At 44.7% G+C, this 17,729-nt stretch overlaps 1 protein-coding gene across 1 annotated transcript in view; it reads left to right on the forward strand.

Moving 5' to 3' along the window:
- The first annotated feature begins 850 nt into the window (after nucleotides 1-850).
- The window catches only part of MAN1A1 (mannosidase alpha class 1A member 1), a 148,111-nt gene continuing 131,232 nt past the window's right edge, over nucleotides 851-17,729 (forward strand). The window contains exon 1 of the mRNA XM_030491094.1: nucleotides 851-2,419. Coding sequence (XP_030346954.1) covers nucleotides 1,817-2,419 — 603 coding nt within the window. The 5' untranslated portion in view covers nucleotides 851-1,816. The remainder of the gene's footprint in view (nucleotides 2,420-17,729) is intronic.

The raw sequence follows: 17,729 nt of genomic DNA on the forward strand, positions 1-17,729 counted from the left end.
TTCAAAGAAAACCAGCATAAAAAGTAAAGGAAATTAATGATTTTGCTGGATGCAAAATTTGGCCCCTGATCCTTCAGTTTCACATATAATCCTGAAATTTTACAGAAGCATTTGCTCATATACTTACGGGAGTTTGTAGAACTCAGTCCAACATTTCTATGTAACTGTCTTCTCTAAACCTGCTTTTAATTAGCCTATTACATATTCTAACTTCTCAAGAATGGGATTTAGAAAAGCACTGGGCAGCAGCCCTACTTTATTGCTATTAAGTCAATGGTAAGACTCCCCTGAACTCCACTGGGAGCAGAATTAGCCCCATGCCAGGCCCATTTTCAAAATCATATTCGTACAGCTTACGCAATCCCTTCTCCCTGCCCTTGTTTAAAGCACAGACTTCCCTCTACCGTTGTTGGGGTTTTTTCCGTTGCAAAATAAAGTCATGCAAATAGACAAACAAACCAGCCTCAGCACTGTAACTTCTGGGAGCGACATATCTCACTGCTTTTTCTGACTCTCTGGCTTGTATTTTGGAGGAAACGTTTAATTTTACAGTGCTGAACTGCTGTGAAAGTCTAGGTAGGCTCCAACCACGTTTCAGAAAAGTTGGAGATAAACCCCTGGGTGCTGGCTGGATTCTCTTTTCCAGTTAAAATGACCCAGGATTTTATTATGCTTCCCTGCTTCTCACATCCCCACTGTTTATTGCATTGCTCTGTAACACGAACAAAATAATAAATCGGAATCTTTTTTTGCTGTCGTTGTTGAAACTTTTCCTCTCCCGGGAAGCTTGGGGACCTCGATGCAGCAATTTGATCAGCTATCAAATATGACATTTCTTTGTGGCAACACCTTGTTATTTCACTTGTGCTAGCGCAGACGAGAAGTTGAATTTCCACCTTCACATAGATACGTGAGTTCCCCCTACTTCCTCGCAAGAGATTTACCTGCAGGAGAAGGAAATAAAACGAAACCCCTGTTGTTACGGAGAACGCGGCTCCTCCTAAGAGCAGCGGGCAGGGCTCTGCCGCCCGGCCTGCCCTCCCGGGCACCGCCTGGCGCCGCTGCCTCCCCTCGCACTGTCCCCGGCTGTGCGCACGGGTGAGCGTGTGCACACGCGTGTGCAAGGCCACGCGCGTGTCTGCACGTGTGTCGCCGAGCGCGCACCCGCACCCGAAGAGGGGAGGGGCGGCGCACGCGTGTGCGTGGGTGTGCACGAGTGTGTGCACGAGTGTGCACGTGGGCGCGCGTGCCTGCCCGCCGGCCACGTGCCGGGGCCGCGCTCCCGCCTCCTGCCGCCCGCCGCGCCGCCTCGGCTCGCCGGTGACCCGGAGGGCACCCGCTGCCGCGGTCACCCCCCGCCCCCCCAAAGCTTCGTCTCCGCCGGGCGGGCAGCGCCTGGGAAGCCCTCCCTCCCTGGGGCCGAGCCCCGGAGCCGCGGGGTCCGGCAGCGCGGGAGGGCGACAGAGCAGCGGCGGCGGCTCCCGCGCCCCGCCCCCCCCGCCATTGGGCCGTCGGCGGCCCCGCCCCGCCCCGCCCCCGGCCGCCCGGCAGTTACGCGCGGGCGGAGCGGGGAGCGGCTCCCGCGGCGGCGGCGGCCCGGCAGCATGGGCTGGAGCTGACAGCGCCCGCCCCGCAGACGCCGAGCGCTGCCGGCGGCGAAGGGAAAAGTTGCCGCGTCCGCCCGGGGAAACTTTCTGCCGCCGAGGCGGGAAGGGGGCGGCGGCGGCGGAGCCGAGCCGAGCCGTCCGGTCCGGTGCGGTCCCTGCGCGGCGGCGGCGGCGAGGCGCGCTGCGCTGCCTGAGGCGGCGCGGGGGTCATGCCCGCCGCCAGCCTGCTGCCGCTCTTCGGTAGCGCGGCGGGGCCGGGGGCGCTGGGCGGCCCCGCGGGCGGTGGCGCGGGTGGCGGGGGCAGGAAGGCGGCGGGCCCCGGCGCGTTCCGGCTGACGGAGAAGTTTGTGCTGCTGCTGGTGTTCAGCGCCTTCATCACCCTCTGCTTCGGGGCCATCTTCTTCCTGCCCGACTCCTCCAAGCTCCTCAGCGGCGTCTTCTTCCACTCGGCCGCCCTGCAGCCGCCGCCGCCGCCGCCCGGCGGGCAGCCCCGCGCCCCGCCGCAGCCCGGAGGCGGCCCGGTGGCGGCAGCGGCGGTGGCGGCGGCCGCGGGCGGGGCGGGCAGCCTGGAGCGGATCCGCGCGGATCACGAGCGGGCTCTGCGGGAGGCCAAGGAGACGCTGCAGAAGCTGCCCGAGGAGATCCGCAGGGACATCCGCCAGGACAAGGAGAAACTTCTGCAGGACGCCCGCGGCAGGAAGGAGGCAGGCGCCCCCGGGCTGCCCCAGCGCCTCTTCCGCCAGCCCATCGGCGCCGTGGGGCAGGAGCCCGCCGACCCCGCCGTCCGGCAGAAGAGAGACAAAATTAAGGAGGTGGGTGGCGGCGGACGGGACTGCTCCCGGGACCGCTCCTCGGTATCCCCGCGCGGGGCAACAGGTCGCTGCCGGGGCTGACAGGGAGATTGGGAGGGGGAGTCCTGAGCCCTCCTGCTTCTCCTCTCTGCGGGACGAGGTTTCTTCGGCCGGCCCTCGCTCGGCAGCCCGGCCGCTTAGGTCGGCTTCATCGCCCGCGGTTGCCCACTCGCAGCCCGCGGTGCGTCCCGCACCCCTGCGCGGCCGTGGAGCGAGCGCTGCCTGCGGACCTGGCACTGCCGGTGCCGAGCACGCTCCGTGCCGGCTGCGACTTCCTCCCTCTCTCTCTCCCTCCCTCCTTCCCGGCGTTACTAGTCTCCTCTAGCTGTTTTACTGAAACCCGGGGAGGAAAGGGGCCGGGAGAGAGCTGGGGGCAGCGGCTCCGGGGACGTAAAGTCATGCGGGTCCGCCTGCGCTCCCCGTGGGGCATCCTGGGCTCGGCCGCCTGCCGGTGAGCGGCGAGTGGGTCCCCGGGGCGCGGGAGTGGGTCGTCGGAGACGGGGGTCGGCACCCTCCCCGTGCCGCACCGATGGCAGAGGAGGAGCTGTCCCGGCCAAGCCGGGTGCGCTCCCGGGGGCAAGGTGCGGTGCAGCGTCTTAGGGATGTCGCGGTATGTATGTCCCGATTTATTGCAGTTCACTGTTCAGTGATAGCGGCTGCCGAAAAAGCTGAGGGTATTTGGGAAAATACAGTCAGTGTAGGTTATAGCGGTAAGGTGTCTGCACACTATCGGTTTTGACAAATTCCGTGCTGCTCGGTTGGTTCAGATACCGTTGTACAGTCCTTCCTTAGAGAAATTCTCCAAACTCTGTATAGGCAAGACTGCCGTGAGCAGAGCTTGACGCGGTCCTCTGACAGAAGAATTTCCTTCATAATATAGTTCATCTTCCCGTCATCACTGGCTGTTTTATTTACCGAGCTGACAATTTCAGCTGCCTGCAGAGATTAGGTTTTATGAATTAATTAGTAGTATACATTTCCTGTTCTGTAGTGATGGAAATGAGATAGGAGTGAGACCATAACTACTGAGTATTTCTGTGTTTATGTAACATTGTTAGCCTTATTTGGACTGATATATTTTTATTGTGTTTGTACAGAGTGGTCTGAAAAGTGAGCCCTGACATCTCACAGAGCATCAGATAATATGCTCTCGCAAATCTCAAGTTATGTTCTGTGCTCTAGAGTCCCTGCATCAGTTTAACTATTTTAGCAAATTGTGCAGCAGTCATAAGCAGTGAATACCAATGCAAAGGTATTTTGAAGGGAGAAACTCTCAGGAGTACGCACATGGTATAGACCACATCTTGAAGTGTGCAGAGACTATGTTGTCTTCTGGTTTAGTCACACAGGCTCCCCAAGGAACACGGAACAGTTAGAAATACCAGCAAACTCTTTCAAGTTATCTTGAGTTGCCATGTAGAAGTATTTAGAAGTAATGAGGCTCCAAACGTGATGAACACAATCCTGTAGTGTAGAAGACTGCAACAAGTGGATAAGCAGGAGGAAGAAGCTAAAACTTAAATATACTGCTGCTTTTGGTTGTCCTGCTATGTAGCAACTAGTCCAAGTTATCTTTTATTACATATGGATCCAGGTGTGTATGTATGCAAATACTTGTATGTTTGTGTATATATGTTTGTACATACATATCCCGGTATCTCTTCAATAGTTCTTCCTCCCTTTCCATTCTATTCTTTCTCCTCTACTCCTACACAGGAGCCACCAAAAACACAGTAACTGCCCAAAGCAGATTTCTGGTCATGTAAATATAGGAGATAAGAGGGACTGCACTTAGTTTCCAGATCTTTATTTTCATTTCATATCTCAGTATGAGTCCTCAATACTACATGTTGTTTCTAGGAGTGTCCTTTCCTCCTGATTCAGTATGTGATCTTAACATGTTGTTTACTTCATTGCTCTTGCCTGGTTTGTTGGGTTTTGGGTTTGGGTTTTTTTTTTCAGTGTCTTGACTGCTTTGATTTTGCTTTTTTAAAGAATACTCTCCTCCTCTCATCCCCCTTGACTGTAAAACAGAGTTTCCTATTCTGTGTTAACTTGCTTCACATTGTTTCATATGTTGGCCTTTATGTTGCTTTTCTCTCTGTCTTTGCAAGCTCTTGTCTACTTTTTTGTGTTGATACTTTACTGACAAGCTGGAATTCTAATCTGCAGCCTTTTTGGAAATAGATTACATTGTAACTTTTTAAAGTATGAACTCTTGTATTTCACTGTACACATACAGAAACTGGAAGTATCCCTTAAAGTATCTCCTTGTGCCTGGTGGTTGCATGTTGGTGGTGCAAACATAATCTTTCTGCTTTCATATTTTTAAGCCTAGAATTTGTGTCTGCATTGCATGATATTTATCTTATACCTGGAATTCAAAATTTGAAACTATTCTTGTAGATATTTTTGACAGAAGGAAGCAGGCTACTTTAAAGGAAAAGAAAGCCAAAAAAATAAGGATGTTCTTCCCTGTATTTCTGTCCTGGAAGAGCACCATCTCATCAGCATGATGACATAAAGCTGACAGGGGACAAAGCCTAGAGATGTTTTGTTCAGTTAAATGTTTAAATTTTTAATTTGAAATGCATGTTTAGAAGTTTAGCCAGTACAATATGATTTGTGATCACAAAACAGTAAAATGCTGTGGCTTTATAGCTTTTCTTAACAAAGTTCTGTTATAGACATTTTAACCACTTTTTCTATTGCATACCTTTTTGTATTAAAAAAAAAAAAAGGTGAAACTTAATGAAGGTGGGAATATAAAGATTCTTGAACCTTTTTCATTATTGAAACCAGCATAGAAGTATATAAATAACTAGAAAAATAAGTTGCTAGGTGCTTATCAAGCAACTAAAAGACTTGTGGAAACATGGGACAAATGGAGATCGTGTTGCTGTCACTGCCTTCCACTCTCAGGGCAATACAGCTGCTCCCAAGTCTGTTTGTGGTAACTGTCCCACAGTTACCTGCCTGTGGACAGGCATGCCTGTACAGAAGAGGGATGTGGGCCAAAGACCAGAGATACTAACAGGTGCTGCAATATTCCTCTATTTCTCTTCTGATGATGAGTTACAGGCAAACTCAAAAGAAAGGAGGTCTGGCAGTACTGCTGGCAGAGGGGTTTGCCCCATACTTCCTGTTGTAAAACCACTGTCAGTTGCTTGTGACTGCTGATTTTTTTGCTGGCTGACCTAATGTTGCCTGCTCTGAGTGTCTTCCTCATGCCAGATGTCTCAGGAAGCCTTAAGCAAAGAGACACAGCTGCTTTTGAGCATACCAGCGCACTTGTGTTTTGTCAGAACTTCAGTTCTTTGGGCAGTTTTGCTGGTGCTCTGGTGTTTCCGTAACTTGTGGCAGGGTCTGGGTACCTGGTACACCTCATGCTGGTCTCTGTTTCAGTGTCCTGATAGGAGCCCTAGGCTGTGAATGAGGAGGTTGTGGTTTGTATTCCTGCTCTTCCCCTCATTGACTTGAGAGATGACCCCTCTTCTGAGCAAGTACCTGCTGTGAGTTGTTCTTCCAGTCTGCTCTTGTCATTGTTGGTTGTGGCTGGACATAATTATTTCTGATGTCCAGGGAAGACTTGCAGATGCATAGGCAGTTTGGAAAAGATGGTAGCTTGATGTGAACAGAAGTGATTAGAAGAGGATGGCAATAGTGGGCATAGGCTATCGAGGCAGGAGATGCATAGTTTCAGTTAGAGAAATCTGACTAAATCTTTTCCAAATCTCATCCCTCTCTCCTGCCCCCTATCCCTCCCTCCCCCCACCCCACCCCCCCCAAAAAAAAAACCAACCTCCAACCAAAAAACCCCAAAGTGATTGAATTATTTAAGTGTTAAGAAAATAGCAAAAACTGAACTCTCTCTATTCCAGAGAAAAGGAATAGAAAATGATGAATGTGCTAGCTCAGGTACTAGAAGCAATATAATCACATTAGTGTGGTGCTCTGCCCAGGCTAATTAATCCTGCTGAACAGCAAGCTATTGGTGTTGGTGGAGCGCCATACTAATGCAGCTGTGCTGTTCTTGTACAAGGTAGCTAGCTTGGAAACTGTACACATTATTGTTCAGAGCTGTTTGCACATGTTTTCAGGCTAAAAGCCTCCTTGGTAAACCGTAATCAGTGTCCGAAGAGCATGATCATGCAGTGCTCCAAATACTTGCACAGCTATCAACTGTTTCAGTCCTCTAGTAGAAGTCCTGGAGAGAATTTAATTCACTGATTCTGTGGTCATTCCTGAGCATTAGTCCTTTGAGATTAACAGGGCAATGGTCGCAAGTCATTGAAACAGACTTTGCAGCTCAAGATCACTTCAGGCTGCCTTTCTATAAAGAACTGAATTGAGGTTGTATTGCCAGTGTGAATTCTGGAGCTACATAAGCCCTCAGCATTCAGTTTGTTTGTTTAACTGTTTTGTATGGTGTCTTTTTATGCAGTTTAGTTGGAAGTCATTAGGTTAAGCAAGAAGTCACATTAATGTTTTAAGGAAGTTCAGAAGTATTTGGAGGAATGCTTGTAAGCATGGAAAAAAGCATTAATTGGAGATTGAGTACGTGCTTGACATAGCAGTACTTGGACATAATCAAAACTCTCCATTAATAAGGACGAGTGATGCCAAAATTATAGAAGGTGGCTTGCTGCCAGAGAAGGGTGGTTGGCCCCTTGTGCCTTCCCACTTTCTTTCTGACTGCCTAGTATCCAGGTGCTGCTGCTCAGGAGAGTCCATTTCCAGGTTGGGCAAAGATTGATTTCCTTTCGGTGATTTTTATGAGACAAGGTGAGCTCACTAATACTTGTTGCTGTCAAAAGAGGAGGGGAGGTCACGTCTCTTCTTAACTACTTTTGACTGTCTTCCACTGTCTATGTTGCGTTAATTGGACTGTAGTCCTCTATAAGCTGCTTCAGCTCACTAAACCAGCAGAAAACTGCCAGAGCAAAAAAGTTGAATAGTTTTCTGCCACGGTGAGTCGAAAGCTTTAACAGAAGGCTTGACTTGGTGCTAGTTTTGGCTGTGATGAGGGAGCAGTAGCACTGTGTGAATGAAAGAGGTACGAAACCTCTTTCAAGTAGCCTTGTTTTGGAAGCTGGTATCTGATCTTCTGGCATAGCTTGTCCATTAAAATTGAATCTCTGCAATGTGGCATTTGCAAAGCAAAGGTTCAACTACTGCAATAACCTTGCGTAGCAGGCTGAAGTGCTGTGCTTCACGAGACTGTTACCTCCCAAACCCTGTTCTCATAACAGAAAAGGGGAAAAGAAACACAGTAGCAGGAATTAATGAAGTGCCAGCTCCTGTAGACCCAAGATTCAGAGCGCTCTTACTGGGAGGAAGGTTGTGGGGGCCTTCACAGGAAGGGAAGGAGTTAAAATGCAGCTGTGTAGTATTGAGTGGTTTGGTTTTCAAACAGAAAAAGCTGTGTTCCCTGATGGTACATTTCTTTAAGAACAAGATACAGTGAAAGGAAAGGAGTTGACATGTAACGAGTAAGCAGTGTGGTAGTTCCTGGAAACATGCTTATGATGCAATGCATTTCAAGAGAAGTTTTTTTGAAGTACTGTGTGACCTTAATGCTGACATCTTGTAGCTGCCATTCAGTTTGTTGAAGGAATTTAAAATTAATTTTGACTTCCCCCACTCCCTCCAAGGCTTCATTTACTTGCCCATAATCTTCCAAATTCTTGTATCTACTTTTTCTTTTTGATTGTTTTGCAGTGCCTTCCTTCCTGATAAACACTGTTTATTATAGGGTTTTGTTTGTGGGTTTTTTGGTTTTTGGTTTTTGTTTTTTTAATGGTCTTATAAAAGATACTAAGGAGGTGAAGTAAGTGCCTAAATACAGGGAATTGAATACAGTAGGTACCTTATACCCCTAAGTTAAGAGCATCTTCACAGGGCTGTAGACATTTTCCCTGGGTTTGTTGGGAGATTTGCGCTCCTGTGAAGTGGCAGCTGGAAGTGGCAGGGGTTATCTTGCAGCATCTAAAATGGCCACAAAACAGTAAGTTAAATTGCTTCCTTAGGGATAATGGCACTACAAGATGCAGAGAAGCTTCATCTGGGTTACTAAGAGCATGATTCAGTGAGTCTATTGAGCAACCTCTTGGCAGACCCTATACAGAGCCAGTTTTATCCACTTTTGTTGGGTGTGTGGCCGGGTGGGGTAGGGAGTCAAAATGTCTTCATGGAGGCCTGAGCACAGTGGAAGCAGTGGATGCCCATTAAGCCAATGCATTTGAAAGGAGAGCAATGTAGAGGAGAGTGGGATTGAGGCATCTTTTTGTCCACAAGTTATGAAATAGGGTATGCCTTTGCCAAATTAATGTTCTTTCTGCTGGGGGCCCTGAAGGTGTTTTTAGGAGGAACATTGTTTCAGGTGAGTTGTTTCAGCTGCCCCCCACCCCCCTTTTTTTTTTTTCTGAGAACCTGAACCTGACAGCTTCTTCTCAGTCAAATGAGTTGAAGTTTCTGTCATTCAGGCAAATGCCTGTCTGATTTGAACATTGGTCGTGAGATGGAGGGATATCTCAGATGTCTGAGAGTGTGGCTGTGTGCATATTTGACTGGAATAGGGTGTATTCCCAGTGCTAGTTGGTTGGTTGTTTTGTTTGGGGTTTTTTTTTCAGTCTTACACCTGTTTTCCGTGAGCTAAGAATAATATTTAATTTTCTTATGTTCAGACTTGGTCTATGTTCTCAACAGGTAAATTTACCAAAACTAGCTGAACGCCCTATGTAACTGGATCGTCAGAATTGCGGGGAAACAGGAAAGGCTTTAAACATTCAGTGGAAAACATCTGGCTTTCACAAAAAAACAAGTACATGATTAATTCTTTAACTGAAAACCCACGTGCACATTTTATGCAAAGGCAAAACGTAAATTCCAGACACACAGGACTCTTTTCGTGAAAGCTAAATGAAGTGATGCAAAGACGTGAGGTAAAGCTTAAAATGGAATGTCTCCTGCATTTTGGCAAAAGTTATATTCTTATGGCAATGATTTTATATTTAATGTTAGTATAGCAGCTTACGACAGCCATTTAATATAAAGAAATAGAGTAAATCATAATGTTGGTGGAAGCACAGTTGCTGAAGGCTGTGGTTCTGTGCTGTGGGCAAAGTGAAGCAGAAAAATTCCACTTGTTTATTAAAATCTGCTGTTAAGGCCATAAAAATGTCTTATCTCATTCGGGGGAAAATAAGAGTGGTAGACAGCCAGGCTTTGATAGCTTCTTTGAATGTTAATGAAAGCGCAGGACTACGAAAAGGAAATCATGGGCAGACAGGAGACAGCACTTCTTATGGAAGGTAATTAATGTCATTACAGAAGCACTCGTATGACTGTTGGATGGACAGACCTTTTCTTAAAGCTGTCTGAAGCATGCTACTGTATGAATTGTTGAGTGTGTTAGCTTTCTGTTTGGCTGGTTTTGGTTTGTTTGTTTACTTTTTTCTTTTCTAGTTTGGGGAGCCAGCATAGGTATAAATTTCTGTGGTTTTCATCTTAAATAGAATATCCTAACAAGCAGTTCCTTTATTTACAATTTGTCTTCCTAACATTTTGCAAAATAAGAGTAATACTTCAGGAAAGCGGCTTTGATTCAGTGTTTGCAGCTGTCTAACAGTGCAGCACTTCTGGCAGTAAACTGCCACCTGAGATGGTACAGAGATGATGAAACACCCTGTGCTTTTTTGGTAACAAATTCAACTATTCGGATGTGTCTCTATGTACAGTATATTTTAGCCATTCGGTTTTGGAGTATTTTGTGGTCTATTTCAAAGTTATTCTAGAACTGTAATTTTACAAATGAAAAAAATAATTGTTTAGGTGTGCCTAAGAATTGAATTTAGCAATATGGTCAATGTACCAAATACTCAGTATACTGGTTTCTTCTTCTGTGTGAAAATCTCTTAATCCAGAAAATCTGTTTAGTGTGGGTTTTTGTTTTTCTTGGTTGTTTTGGGGTTGGTTTGTTTGTTTTTAAGCATGTGATATAAAGAATGTGTGCACACTTCTAAGCAGCATCTTTGGTTTTCTGTTTTCCATGACTCTTTATAATTGGGTCTGCAAGTCTGTGATGAAAACATAATTGGTGAGTAATAAAGCACATGCTTGCCTGAACCAGATAAAGTGAAACCTTTTTCCAGAATTGTGGTTAAGATGCTGTTGTATCACAGTGCTCAGCAGCCTTGCCTGCAGAGAGTCCAGAAGACTTTACTGCTGTGAGAAAGCAGTTTGGTTTTCCAGGGGTGAGAGAGGTCTAGTGACTTGCACAAGATTGCACGCTGTGACAGGTTTAGGAGCAGAGCTTGGCTATCTGGATCCTTTTTGGTTGTTCCCCACTAAACCGTGGGCTGTTGCTGTGTGCTGACCGAAGGCTGCCTTTCCTCCTACCCACACTGCATGTCTCTAGCCTGGGCATGTTGGCTCACTAGGGTCAGTTTAAACCTGGGTTTTGGAGTCTGGCTCACAGCTGCACATGGGCAGCTCTGGTTTGCCGCTAAGCTAACTGCTAATAACACTGTTGATTACAGGGGGAGGCTAAACCTGAGGCTCCCTGGTTTTGTGTTGAGGTCACTAGCTGTAAGCTTTTTAAGCAATACTTGGGATCAAATGCTCTGGTCCAGTGCTGTTTTGAAGGAAGGCAAATAGGGTAGCAAAACTCCCAGTTTGCCTTTCTTGCACCTTGAAATCTTCAGTTTGAACTCTGATGTAACCAAGAAATGGTGGTACAAAATAGTATGACAACTTGCTATAAGTCTCTGCAGTGAGCTCACTGGATTTTATAGCTAGTGTTTATGAATATACAGGTATTGCTCATTCTGATGTCTGAAATTTTAAAAGCTTTTCAGACAGATTGGATGAGCACATAACCTGCTGTTACATTCTTATAACACAGCCCTTGTGGAAACACTGAGGTACACAGTCTCTTATTCAAAGGTAACTGCAAGTAAAATCTACTTTCATTTGTCCTCCCACTCCCTCTTGGAAACTATGTGTACCTTGGCTTTTAAATTGTCTTAGGAATAAAGCAAGTGAATGGAAGTCTGGCTTCTAAGAAACTTAGGGCCTTTTTTTTTTTTAAAATGCAAATCTCTCATAAGGTAAGAAAATACATGAAGATCGGCAGAGATGGTAGGCAGTATTGAACAAAGTACCAAAATTATTCTATGCAGTGAATGAGCTGATGACTATGGAACATCTGGCTGTTACAAGACTTCTTGTGTACATCTCAAAAAATTATTTCAGAAGAATCAACGTTTTTCTCTGATGCTGGACAGAAACAGAAGTTGCAATTTTAATGTAAAAGCATGCAGCTTTACACTTCTTGTGAAGATACATATTGCTGGCATTTAGGTTAGAGGCAGTGCTGCATATTGTTTATATGAATAAAGTAGAAAGGAAAAAATGTCTCATGCTTTTTTCCAGAATTTTACATTTTCTGACTTGTGTAGGGGTGATCTTATTGCTTGGCAACATACACCTTCTTTTTCAATTCTTTATTCAAAGTCAGTATATGCTTTTAAAATACTGCAATAAAATTGCATTAGATCAGTGTGGCTTGCTTCTTTAATTAGTATTCAGATTGCTATGAGGCTATTTTTTTTTCTTTTTTTTTTTTCCCCAGAGTATCTGCATATTTTTCTTTTGCTTAGTCCATTGCATAATAAACATTTCTGCCTTTTGAGATTTCTTTTGTTCAGGGACTGCTTTCTTCCAAGGAAATAGGAAGTAGCTTGTGTAAAATAATACCAAGCTAAAAACCATTTTGCTTTCAAAGTGTAATGCTTAAGGAGATAGTAATTTTACTAGTCACTGATAAACACACAGATGCAGACCTAGTCTTTAACTCCAGTGTCAGTTTTCTCAGTGCCTTTGAGCACTGACAGCTGTTGGTGCACCCAGTGGTGACACTAATGATAAAGCTTTGCCCATACTGCTGTCTGTAGGGAAATTTGGTTGCCTGCTACTGTGGTTATAGTTCTCCACCCACCTGTGATTTTGTGAATTGCACTTTAAATTTTGTTTTGGACCTAGATAGTAATACTGGATCCTTTAAACTCAAGCTTAAAGAAGAGAAATAGATGTTAATCATTTGCAGTGGTGGGTTTCTGTCATCCCCACCCCAATCACGCAGTAGAAAACCTGATTCCCATTTAGAGAGTAGAAGAGATATATACATTACATATTTTAAAAGTCATAGTACTTCAAAGCTGCATGCTGCTTGCTTTTTTCTGGTGAGATTGTCTGAAGAATCACCATGGGAAAAACTATGCTGTGTAAAGACAAACTGCAAGTTGACTGATATTTTTATGTCTTACTCTGTAAAGCTCTAGAGTAAGCATGGCACTGAACCTGAACTGACTCTTCATAGAAACATGTGTGATCTTGTCAAGGGCTGAAGTGACATCACAGATCAAGAAGGGCATTTCAAAATATGACCTTCAAAATCTTCAAAATATGAAGAAAAGCCCATAAATCTCTTCATGCAGTTTCTTAAAAAACACACAAAAAACCACCCCAACAAAAAACCAAACAAAAAAGACAACTCACTGTATTCATATATTGAGACAGATTTATTTGTACCTCTCCTCATATCTGTTTTTTATAAGAGCCAAATGATAAATTCTGTTATCTGTAATTGAAGATGTAGTTAGTTGGTGGCATGTTCTGATCTGAATAAACACCTTGGAAAAATAAAAGGTATGGGGTTTTGTTTTTACAAATAGTCATCTAAATTGAAAAAATAATTATACATATGCAGCAAGCAAAATCCAGAACACGAGGATGGAGCAAGAAATTCTTATATTTCAATAATCAGTTTTGCTCAAGTTATTTTTTTATTATATAAAATTAAACCTTGCATAAAGTACATGCTCTGTGAGAGTTTTCAGAACTTCATGGAAGCAGTTTTCATATACAGCCTGATCATCTGAAATCGTTATGGAGACATGGTTGGTCTGCGTTTATGCACACCATAGTCCTGTTTGTTCTTTCTCCCAACCTTGTGCTTACCATAGGATTTTGTTGTTGTGATGAAGAGAGATTCGTACTCGCCACTGAACCTCTGGAGGCCTGATCTCTTGCTTAGAGCAGGGTTAAATATCTTAAAAAAGATAAATTGGGTTGTTCAATACTGTGCATTCAAGTGTGAAAAATCTCTGCAGAGTGGGATTCTATAGCCCCTCTGGACAAATGTATTCCAGTGTCTGAAGACCCTTATTGTAGCTTATTATTATTTATCTTGTTAGAATTTCTCTTGCTGCAGCTGGTGACCACTGCCTTCTCTCCTTTCACTATGCACCACTGAGAAGAGCTTTGCTACGTTTTCTCTGTGGGTAGCCGCTACGTCATTAAGAAGCTGCCTCTATTCTGAACAAACCCATTCCCAGCTCTCTCTTCTACATCATGTGCTTTCAATTGTTTGGGTTTTTTTTAGCCTCTAATTGGTACAAGGGAGCTGAGAACCAAGAATAGGGCTCCTATTTGGGGCATCAGGAATGTCACCTAGAAAGTGTTAATTGCTTCCCATCACTAGCAAGCACTCTTGCTAATGCAGCCTACTATATAGTTAGCCTTTATCACAGCAAGGATGCCTTGCTTACTTGTGTTCAGCAAGTTGTTCCTCAGGACCCCCAGGACACTTGTTGCAAAGCTGTTTTCTAGCCTCTAAGTTCCTATAATGTACTGTGGCATGGGATTATTTATTCCACATTATGTATAAGATTTTTTGCATTGGCTTTTATTTGGCTTCACAAGGCTTCTCAGCTCACTTCTTCAGCTATTGTGGCCCTTCAGGTGGGAGCCCTACTTTCCAGCTTCTTGATTGCTGGAGTTTGATGTTACCAATGAAATTAGTGAGGGTGTGTTCAGATTAACTAGAGAGAAATGTCACTCGTAGCTAGGATTTTGACCTATTTGCTTGCTGTCTTGGGCTTGGAAGTTCAGCCACTCTTTTTCATGAACTTTGTTGACCAGCCATCTAGTCCATGCCTTTTTGGCTGCTGTAGTGCTAAGGGGGACTGCATCAAAAATGGTAAAAGTCAAGGTAAATGATGTCGCTGCTCTGTCCTCATCCACAGAGCCCGGGGCTTCAGCATAATAAGTAACTAGGTTGGTTGAGCACATTTTGCCTTTGGGAAATTATACTTGCTGTTCACAAAATTGTTTCTGTCCTTCATATTCCTGGAAATAGATTCAAGGAGGATTTGCTCCGTTTTCTTCCCAGGGTTTGGAATAAAGCTGACTGGCCTGTAGTTCCTCAGATCATCCTTCTTGCGTTTTTCATCAGTTACCAGGGACCTCCCTTGGTTACTATGGGCTTTCAAAGGTGATCCAGAGAGGCCTTGCAATGACATCAGCCAAATCCCTCAGCACCATCAGAAGTATCTCATCTGGTCTCATGGACTTGTGTGTGTCCATTTTAAGTGCTCTGTTCCTAGCTTTGTCTTCACTTACCCAACACCTTTTCCCAGGCTCTTGCCACTTTAGCCCTATGAGTATGCCTTGCTGGTAAGACCAAAGCAAAAAAGACAGAGTGCTTGATTCTTTTCATGTCCTTCGTCACTGGTTTTCTGAACCTGTTCAGCAGTAGGTCCCCGTGTTGTTTGGTCCTTCTTTTGTTGCCCATGTACCTGCAAAGGCCCTTTCCTGTCCCATGGCAGCTTCCAGCTGAGCTTTGGCTTCTTTCTCCTGGCCCTGGGCAGTGCTACTGTACTGTTGTGGGGCAGCCCCTACTTGCACTTCTGTATGCTTCCCTGAAAGCTTGGTCTCGGTCTCAGCCTCAGCAGATCCCTCCTCATGCAGCTACCCTGCTTTCCAGCCATGGGACACTGAGTCCAGTGAGGTCTCCTGGGCACCTTATCCCCACAAGGAACTCTCCCATGGGATCCCGCAGATCAGGTGCCTGAACAAACTGAGGTTGTTCCCCTGAAATCTGGGGTCTTTATTACTTGTCTTCCTCAGTTCCTTCAGGATCTTAAACTCCCCTGTCTAGCATTTAAATAGACATGGGGTTTAGATGTTTCTCATTCATGCATTAATTGTCTTGAAGTGAGCTTTTATTATGGGGGGGTGGGGTGACAGAGGCAAATGTAGCCTTTCCTGGCTAATTTGCTTCTGTGCTGCCTCTCTCAGTTTCATTAAGGAAGCTGTCATGGTTTAACCCCAGCTGGCAACTAAGTACCATGCAGCTCCTCACTCATTGCCCTCTCCCACTTCTCCCTGCCCTCCCCTCCCCGCAAGTGGAATGGGAAGGAGAATTGGGAAAAAGGTAAAATAATACCATACTAATACTGCTAATAATGAAAAGGGACGAAATAAAAAGAGAGAAGGAGATAAAACAAAGAAACCCCAACAAGCAGTGATGCTGGCCACCTGCTGACTGGTACCCAGCCCCTCCCTGAGTAGCGATTGGTCCCTCCTGGTGAACTTCCCCCCAGTTTATATACTGGGCATGATGTTCTAGGGTATGGAATAGCCCTTAAACTAGTTTGGGTCAGGTGTCCTGTCTCTGCTCCCTCCCAGCTTCTTGTGCCCCTCCTCACTGGCAGAGCATGAGAGACTGAAAAGTCCTTGACCAGGGTAAGAGCTACTGAGCAACAACTAAAACATCGGTGTGTTATCAGCATTGTTCTCAGACTAAAGCCAAAACACAGCACTGCACCAGCTACTAGGAAGAAAATTAACTCTATCCCAGCTGAAACCAGGACAGAAGCTGAACAGACAACTACATGTTAGCTCAGCAGGTACTTTGAAATTTTTAAAAATGAGGAAATGTTTACTGGCCATACAGATATGGTTAATGTGGGGGAATCCCATTTGAATTTTTGAAATACAAGCTATTGATGGAAAACAAAATTCATATTTGCAGCTTTTGCTACTTTTGTGGGTGTTAATGGTTTACTAGCATATCGACACGGGCTGGAAACATACCATTGAAAAATTGTGTGCTGTTTTGAAGTGACTCTCCTCTGCATATGTCTGATCAAAATATCAACTGTGATGTTTAATCATAGCAAATATGAAACTAAGGACATGAAAGCTAATATAGCGTCAGTTCAAAATTGATTAAGTTCAGAGTTTGTATTGTAACTGGAATGGATAGTATTGAATTAGATTTAAAACAGTTCTATTTGATTTCTTTCTTATGGATCTAATCACTAGCTTAGAAACTTTCCGTTTGTGACTTACATAGGGTTGTACTATTTTGCACTGCACTACCAATTCATGAAAGTCCAACTCATCAGCATTTGATTTTCTGTCACTTTGTGAAGTCTGGCTTTACAGAAGCTTGATTTTGAAAAAGAAGCTTTTCTTTACACTGCCTCATGATCGATGTCGAAACTCACTAGTCACTTCTAAAAGAGCAGGTTTCCAGCATTACAGCGACACAAGAGCATCCCTTCAGTTTGACACCTATTCTGATTTTGTGATGTGAGAGGCAAAGTGCTTTCCAACTATAGCAGGGAATATATAACCTACCTTTTGCCTCAAATTTATGACCTTTTCTTATGGGAATGGTGATCACCCATAGTTTTTATTTGGCCCTTAAAGCAAAAGTGTGAAAAAGTAGCTGTAAAACCTACATTGACTGCTTTTGGTGGTAACTGAATAAGTTCGAGGAAAGGGACTCCACATTTTGGAAAGGAGATAAGCTTGGTTTAACTCCCCCCCCCCCCCTTACATTTCCTACTGCGTCTGTGTGTAGAGGTCTCATTTCATCAAGAAAGTTATTTTGAATCCCGTTTAGCAATCCAAAGCGTGACCAGTGGCTGCACCTCTACTTTTACATTTTTGACCTGTGACTTGGAAGTGAAAATTCAGCATTTCATTTTCCAATGTAAAGCAGAACCTGTGGACTAAGCTATTGAACTCACACCGCCTGGGTCTCTTGCATGTGAAAAGAAACTTTGGATGAATTGTCTTCTGATTTTTATGTGCTGAGCATTGAAAAATGTTTGGGGTTTGGGGTTTCTTGGTTGTTTTTTGGTTTGGGGTTTTTTTGTGGGTTTTTTTGGTTGTTGTTTTTGTTTGATTTGTTTGGGGTTTTTTGGTTTTTGGGGGTTTTTTGTTTGGTTGGTTTTGGGGGTTTTTTGGTGTGGGGTGTTTTTTTTTTGCTTGGTGGGTTTTTTCATTTGGTGGTTTTTTTTGGTGTTAGTTGGCTATAGTGTTCATTTCAGTATAATAGCTTGCTGGTGTGCTAATTACCCATTACTGTGTGCTGTGGTAGGTGAGATTTTGTGGAGTTTTTTCTTCCCTTTAG

Source organism: Strigops habroptila, chromosome 6 (assembly GCF_004027225.2).
Source record: "Strigops habroptila isolate Jane chromosome 6, bStrHab1.2.pri, whole genome shotgun sequence".
NCBI classification, from domain to species: Eukaryota; Metazoa; Chordata; class Aves; order Psittaciformes; family Psittacidae; genus Strigops; species Strigops habroptila.